Consider the following 8,529-nt stretch of genomic DNA (forward strand, 5'->3'; position numbering starts at 1 on the left):
TTACAAACTTTTTTTTTTAACATCTTAATAAAATAAAAATGTTTCAAAATTTAAAAACTATCAAAATGTAATCGTTACGCTTTTACAGCTTCATATTTGCCATTTATCAACACAAGTAATAAAGGCTGACAAACGTATATAAAACAATTTACTTTTTTATACTATCAAAAATTAATTGACTATGAAATAACTGTATAAAATAAATGTGTAATCATTTTTAAATAGTTTTTCAGTAGGGATTCGTAATAAACCGATTGTTATTTCGGAATGATAATGTTTCTTTTTATTTTTAAACGAGTTTAATAAATTGAAAAATAAATTCACGTTAATTATTTTAAATCTAAAATTTGTTTGCTACGTACGTTTCATACATACTCAAGGTAATTCGAAATTCATGTTTACTTTATAAACAAAAACCTAATAATTGCGTTTTTTTATTTTTTTTTTTACATAATTCATATAGATAAATTCACTATAAATTTAGAATGATAATTACATTTCACGACTGATAATATAATGATACGTTTATAATGAAAATATGTATTTTATATATTCGCCTATATTAACTCTTATCTATAAATTATTCGCGAATAATATAAGGTATTTTTATTATTCTCACGATCATTCGTAATTATTTAAATAAAAAAATATGAGTTATTTATTGTTATTGTTATTGTTGTTGCTGCTGCTGCTACTGCTATTATTGTTACTTACTATTATTATTGTTATTATTATTATCATCATCATAATTATACAATTAGTAATATATATATATACATATACAATGTATGTGCGCGTGTGCGTGTGCGTGTGTTAAGGCTATGTTGAAGGAATACCAATAATTGTATGAGATTTCATAATAAATTTGTAGAAATATATTGGTGTAATTTGACTCCATTTATCTGTGCATTTATCTGCATACTTGTACCATAACTTTTTAGAATTTTGGCAAATTTTAGTATGTCGATATATCAAGCTTCGTTTTTCTTTGCGCAATTATCGAATTTACACAAGCGGGTATTTATGCATGAATACTCTTTAATTACTCTTGTTTGTTCATGTTTCTTTATATTATTATGCTTTGTTATATTATTATATCGATTTTAATCGACAAAATAGAAATTTATTCATTATTAAATAATTAATTTCTCTATTGTATAATCTTTAATAAAAATTCAAAATTTGAAAGTAAAATTTTTAGGTTTGATGTACACTATCGTTGAACATATCAATCATCCCAAAATCCCCAAAACGACATAAAAATTCATGACTTCCATATTCCATTTTCGATTCTCCTATTAACATTTGAAATAAATGAAATATGTCTTTTAATAATATTTTCAATGAATTTAATTTCTTGCACAAACTCTCATGGTTTCGTTACAAGAAAGTTTCCTCCTTTCACCCACCAACCTCAATACAATTATTCAAATACTGATGTCTGCAATATTAATATTCTTTCAACTCTCTCTCTCTCTCACTCTCTCTCTCTCTCTCATTACCTTTCTATCTATTATAAAACATCGATAAAGACTTACCGAAAGCAAAGAAGTCAACGTCGTCGTTAACTTCCATGCCCAAGATGCTCTCCCAAATCTTCCGTATATTTTCGATATCGAGACGCTCCTGTTCCGTAAATTCGATCTTCTTGTCTTCGCTCGTTGACTTGCCGTAGCTACTAGCATTTATCGTCCTTCCATCGATCTTCAGTACTTTAACATTCAAATAGGCTCCGTCTTCGGCCATTATCAATAATCCTGCCCGGGTCGACCGTCGACGTTCACATGGTCTCCCTCGACTGCATTACATCCTGCTGTATACGTATAACAAATAAACAAATATATATTAATTAGCCTCTAACGATTGTAACTTGGACGCCATTTCCTAGCGTACGAGCTATATGTTACAAATATGCTATATAAATCAGATTCGGATGCATTCGTTGGGTTATTATGATTATCCGGCTCTTAAATAACATTTTCTGCTTAGCTCTACTGACTGATAAAAAAATACCGACCGAATAATGCACCCAACGCGTCGATTATAACATTATCCCGTGATAACGGAGCTTGGAAGCTCTGGGACCGAGTGGAGGCAAAGTTTGGTGGCAAAGATCGAAGTAATCGGGACGGAAGTCACCTGGCCAAAGGCTACTGCCGTAGAGCCTCGTCTCGATGCCATCGAGGAGCGTCCAGGCCCCGGGTGTCGAGTCCAGAGCGCGAATAAAGTTGTGCGCCCGCTTGGCGTCCTTGCCCTCCCACACGAGCCTCTGCAGCTCCTTTTTGCTGAGCATCGGCTCGTAGGTGGCGCCATCCTCGGTCTGCGGCTGGATGGGCGCCAAGCCCTTGGCGACGAGCCTCACGGCCTCTGCCATCGCCTTAATGCCCTCGGGGTACATGAATCTCTTGTAGAGCGAATCGAGGGTGTCGTCCGGATCTACGGGACAGCTTTGCTGCAGGAGGATCGGACCCGTGTCCAGTCCCTCGTCCGCCCAGAATATCGAGATGCCGGCAACCTCGTCGCCCTCTATCAGCGTCCTGCAATTAGTCGATCGACTTATCGATTACCTCTTGGCTATTGATAATGGCCATGGCATCGGTGCTCGAACTTCAAACTCCGCTTGAACTCAATTCAAGCACACGATCACTCGACCGATTTTCTAGTAAATTTTCTTACTCAGCATATCGGCTGAACGTCGACGCGATGCTGCAGATTGCATTTGTAAGTGTACTCGATACATTCATTGGTGTTTTTGTTGCCTAGTTTTTACTTGTCCCCGACTACGATGATTTATTAATAGAGATAGTTTTTACGACCAATGTGTGTGCGAGCGGAAAAACCGGATTATCGCCGATATTTACATGATATTTTTCAGGAGAAAATTAATAATGATGTGATTTTTCTTCATTGTAGGAGAAAATGATGAGAACAAATCTTGATATGTTCCATTCATTTTCTTTACTCTATTAATTAATTAATTAATTAAACCTGTAATGTTTCGTAGAGGTACTATTAATATCTATAGTACAGAATCTTCAAAATATAAATTACTTTTATACATAATTAACACAAATACTTGACTGTAGTTGCACGCGTATGCCAAATTTTTTATATTATATACTAAAAAAAAAAAAAAAAAAAAACAGTACCTTAGGTTTTTGTATTTTTACTATTTTTTAACATCTGTGTGTGTATTTACTCTCTTCTTTTTTTTTACAATAACTTTCGGAATGTCTTCGAATTTTTAAAATATAAATACAAAAGTACAATTCCAGAGTTTATTGACATAAGACTAGTGGTTCGTATACCACGGTATACCAAGAAAATCAATATTAAAATATTATTTATTATTAAAAAATAAAGCTTTTTGAACGCATAGAAACGATTAATATGATTAAAAAAAAAAAAAAAAAAATATGGAATTTATATATCTGCAAGGAAAGTTAATTAAACGTGTAAAAGTAGATCAGCGATATTCAAGCGACATAAAGTGAATTTGACACCCACTCCCAGTGCCATAGTATAGATTTAGCATAAAATAACTTTCTAAACGATCGTGTATAGGATCGTTCAAACCCAACAAGCAACGATTTAATCTACAGTCACATATAATTATCGCGTTGGCTGCGAATGACCGTTCGAGTGTCAGTACAGACAATGGATAATCCATAAAGCACGAGGGAGAAAGAAATTCGGGAAGAAAGGGACTTTGCGCTTATAATGTATTCGCAATAATCCAAAAGATATCCCCTTAAGAAGGTTGTGACTGTACATTCTCGTGGCAAATCTGCGAATAGAAACGCACGCGCATAATCGCGAATATATATTGGCCCGCCTAGGTAAAGAAGAAAGTGACTGACCAACTAATGGCGCTGGCACCTCGATGTCTTGGCAACAGCGACGGATGGTAACATATGCTCCGATACTTGGGCTGGTTGATCACCTCGATGGGTATGAACTGCGTGCAAAAGGGCAGGACGTTGAGATCAACCTCGATGCTCCGGTAAAGCTCGAGGACGCTTGGAAGACTCGCACCCTTGGAGCGCCATGTTTTGATCTTAAAGACCGGAGTCCCATCGGTCTTTGCCGTTATCGCTGCAAAAACATTTTTAAAGTTCGCTATGAATTCGGGCCGCGATAAGCTTTAAGCGGCCGAGTAAGTAAGGAGCGGATGAACATTTCGCCTTAATGATATACGTCGCCGGGGCCGAATAAGGAATTGGCAGGCGGCATCGGGTGGGGCGGAATTCACGGTTTTCCTTGGCTTAAATTCTATTATAATAAAATGCCATGTGTATTGGCGATATTTGTAAATCGAGTGATTGTAAATCTCTCTCTCTCTCTCTCTCTCTCTCTCTCTGTCGAATCAATCTCATTCATTATTGTGTGCCTAATAATGTCTAATGTAAAAAGACGTGATTCGTATAAGCGTTTCGATTGGTTTTGACAAGACCGGAAAACAAAACGATAGAATTTCATATTCATTATACGCTAATTAATTATGATATTTCGCAAAGTAGACCACTTAACCGAGAATTAACTATTCGCCGTATATGATCGATTATCTGAATCCTATCAGGTGCGTAATAATAATAATAATAATAATAATAATAATAATAATAATAATGATAATAATAATAATAATAATAACGATAATAATGATAATAGTATAAGAGTACATCGTATCTCTCATATTACAATTAACCACCACATTTTTTCTTCGTGTATTCGCTCGTACGATATCATGTTTTATATTAAAAATTTGCTTAGCTTATAAAGACTTATGCTGTAAGTTATATTTAATGTGTATTATATTATAATCATCCATTTGTCGTGCAGTTAGATGCAATATTTTAAATTAGAATGTCGCTTTCTTCAAATATTAATAAATTCAAGTATTGCTATAGAATTTAGAGCTTACATGTACTGCGAGTGCAGATTGAAAAGAGTGATAGTGGCGCTTTCTATTCTATAAAACTTAATTTATTTCGACATTAGCTGCGAAAAATCACCATCCAGTGTAATGAGAAAATTTGAAATAAAATTAAAAAAATACAAAAGAAATATTAGACTGGATATGGACACGTTGCTAAATCTATTAATTTTATTAATAAGTACGAGGTTTTTCTAATGCATTAACATTTCTAAGTGAAAGTGTGAATGTGAATTTTATATGTACACGCACGCACGCACGCGCGCACGCACGCACGCACGCACGTACACAGGCACAATTATTTAATAATTATTTATCTGATGTCGAATTAATTAAAAATATATCAACTTTATCATGAAAATGTCAACAATAGTACGGCAGAATTATGCATTTCTCTGAATTCCTGCAGATGAAAAATGAAATTGTTCAAAGCTCTCGTGTTTGAAATCGCTTCTTCTTGTACTTTGAATATAAAAATACTATCGCCGAAAGCTAAACACTCCAATACTTTTGTATTTTACATGTTAGATGACGGGAAAATTTTTTCAATTAATTTCTAGTCCACTTACCGAGTATGTCTTCTCGGTCCGATTTATCTGGTACGGTGAAAACTCCAGTTATTTCATGACCATCCCTCTTCAGTGTTCTGTAGACCTCCGCAGCGAAGTTGTTCTGGCCGATTATAGCAATTTTTAACTTTTTCATTGTTCCCTGCATTTCAATGAGAGTAATTTCATTATGCTTATTAAGGTCTTTAACGTTGACAATGATGATTTTTTTTTTTTTTATTTTTTTTTTTTATTTTTTTTTCAAGAATTGTTTTTAATGGCAGGAAAAGAAGTTTCAAGGCAATTGCGATTTCTTTCTACTTTCCATGAGAACAATATTTGAAGTATATTTTAATAATACGTATAGTATATTGCCACTGTTACCGAACCGACTTCCCGTGACAATAATATTGATTCCTCGATAACATTTGCACAGCTATAAAAGTCATTCGATATTCAATTCTACAAACTCATCTTATTTACTTCTTAAAAAAAATAAATAAATAAAAAAATTTTAAAAAACAGCGACAACGTTGAACTTGTCTATATTACTTTTGTCATTATGGTCATACCAATACTCATGAAAAACGTGAAAAAACATTAATAAAAATACGTATTATCGAATGACATTATGCAATAGAATCATAAACATTTTCTTCGATATTAATATTACAATTACGTGCTTGGACGTAAAAATAATACGTTTATAGAGATTTTTTTTGTATATCCAATAAATTTAGATAGTTTATACCGCAAATTTATTATAAATAGCTAATATTGAATTTATGGATATTGCAGCGGTTAGATAGAGAGCTGCAAATTTTCAGAGAAAGCCGGTTTTCAAATTTCAAATTAACTTTAATGAATCTACTGCGAATAAATCGGAATCGCTTACGTTCGGCCGAAAACAAATAAATAACAAAAAAAGACAAAAAAAAAAAAAAAAAAAAAAAAAATAAAAAATAGAAAAAAAAGTGATCGCGACTTGGCCTAATCTCTCTTACCCACTACTGTCGGCATTTCAATTAAACTGGTTGCGGAATGTATGTCGCCGATTATTCGCCGGCAGCCTCTTCTCATCAGACAGACAGACAGACATCTCACAGACATTCTCAAACGCCAATGGAAGTATATTCTAACGGTATAAGCGACATTCGACTCTGTCGAGGCCACGAGTAATTCCGACGCTCCTACGGTACAAGCATTTCGTTCCAAAATCAACTCCAAACGCAAATCTCAAACGAACAAGGCCAACAATCGTTTCTGAGCTTTAAGGGTCACGCGACCGGCTGCCAGCGATTCATCGTCATACGCGAAAGTAATTTATCACAATTATATACTCACCTGATCTTATGCGACAGTCCGTCCTCCTTATATCACCTCCCCGACCAATATACGAAAGTATATATATATATATATATATATATATATATATATACGAAAGTAGTATTAGCCTTTATCGTTTAAAGTCTCTCGATAGTTTACAATAAAGCAGGATCGATGGCTATCGGGTGTAGCGACCTTAACGAGCGCGCGAGAGTAACACGATTACACGCTAGAGGAACGATCGCATCCAACGTGCAGAAATTGATAAACGGACGTTCGGTGTGTTTGCGAAGATGTAAGGAGCGATTGGCGAGCGAGCGCACACACAAGCAAAGCCGTCGAACGAGGAGAACAATAAAGCTTATATCGACGGCTGGCGGCAATTCACATTTCATATAAAAAAAAAAAAAAAAAAAAAAAAAAAAAAAAAAAAAAAAAAAAAAAAAAAAAAAAAAGCCCGGCCGTATCGTCGATTGTCGATAAGCAAGTCTCAGCAGATACTGTTAGAGTGTCAGAAGTAAGCTTCGCGAAGAAATTACGGGACTCGTCGTCGCTGTTGCTGTCCCCGCCGCCGCTACCTCCACCCCGCCATCCCGTCGTAGTCGCCGCCGATTCTGCCGTCACCACACCACCACCGCCGCTGCCTTTGCCGCTGCTGTTGCTGCTGCTGGTGCTGGTGCTGCTGCTGTTGCTGCTGCTGGTGCTGGTGCTCGTAAAGGTGGACACCGGTTACGAGGAGGATGAGGAGGGGGATATGGGAGGTAGGTTGGTAGGGAGGGAGAGGGATTTCGAAAGGCTACAATTTTCCGGGTAGACGTACTGAAAACCGGCTCTTGGAGTTTACTGACACGAGCACCGCCACGCATTCGCCGCGACGGCTCCTACAATCGGGTCTAGCGATTTTTCAGCGCTCCGTCCATGATTGATGATGGGCGGCCGCGTCGACGAGCGATTCCACCGCTCCATCCAGATAAAGATCTCGTTCATTCGGGCTGACGCGATGCATCGAGAAAACGAAACTCGCGAAAACTCCAATGTTTGTTATAATTAGAATCGGGAGAAGGAGGTGGGAGGTGGAGAGAGACGGTGGGTTCATGGTATTGGAGAATGGGGGACTCGGGCAACCGTTCGACTACCTTTTTCATCACCTCGTGGATTTTAATGCTCCAAGTCTTTGCAATGGATACCGAATATCATTGAATGTTCCCTCTTCGTTTTCGCTCCCCATAAATCGTATAGCACAAGTGCGATTAACGTAATGTTTTACGTACGTTATAATGCAATTGCAGGGCAAGGAACTTTAACGTCAAAACATTTCTATAAAAATACGATAGCATGGAACATCGAGGGATCGATGAGCCGAGCCGTTTTGACTATTACGATATCATTTATTATTTTGATCAATTTTATAAGTTTTCTTCCATGAAGAAATTTAATTAACGATAAATCGATAGAAAGTATCTTATTAAGGCTGTAGAACGCGTTAGTATATCGAAGTTTCAAATGCTTGTGCAATGCCTAGTTACTTGAAATAATAATTGAATGGTGCGAACGTTTCGACGAATTTGATAAAAAAAAAAAAAAAAAAAAAAAAAAAAAAAAAAATAAAATAAATACATAAAGTATTTGTTCATTGATTGACTGTGTTGTATGAATTTAGACATTTTTTTAAAATGCCAACATCTCATCAAATTGATTAATGGTAAAGAAAATGTTCTCCTC

General features: G+C 35.8%; 1 protein-coding gene across 1 annotated transcript in view; it reads right to left on the reverse strand.

The window, feature by feature from the left end:
• Positions 1–6,885, reverse strand: part of LOC105365306 (cytosolic 10-formyltetrahydrofolate dehydrogenase) — a 17,720-nt gene extending 10,835 nt beyond the window's left edge. The window contains 6 exon segments of the mRNA XM_011503433.1: positions 1,539–1,763; positions 1,766–1,813; positions 2,140–2,537; positions 3,861–4,095; positions 5,503–5,644; positions 6,826–6,885. Coding sequence (XP_011501735.1) covers positions 1,539–1,763; positions 1,766–1,813; positions 2,140–2,537; positions 3,861–4,095; positions 5,503–5,638 — 1,042 coding nt within the window. The 5' untranslated portion in view covers positions 5,639–5,644; positions 6,826–6,885.
• Between the last annotated feature and the right edge of the window lie 1,644 nt (positions 6,886–8,529).

The sequence above is a fragment of the Ceratosolen solmsi genome, unplaced genomic scaffold (assembly GCF_000503995.2).
Source record: "Ceratosolen solmsi marchali unplaced genomic scaffold, CerSol_1.0 scaffold33, whole genome shotgun sequence".
Classification (NCBI taxonomy): domain Eukaryota; kingdom Metazoa; phylum Arthropoda; class Insecta; order Hymenoptera; family Agaonidae; genus Ceratosolen; species Ceratosolen solmsi.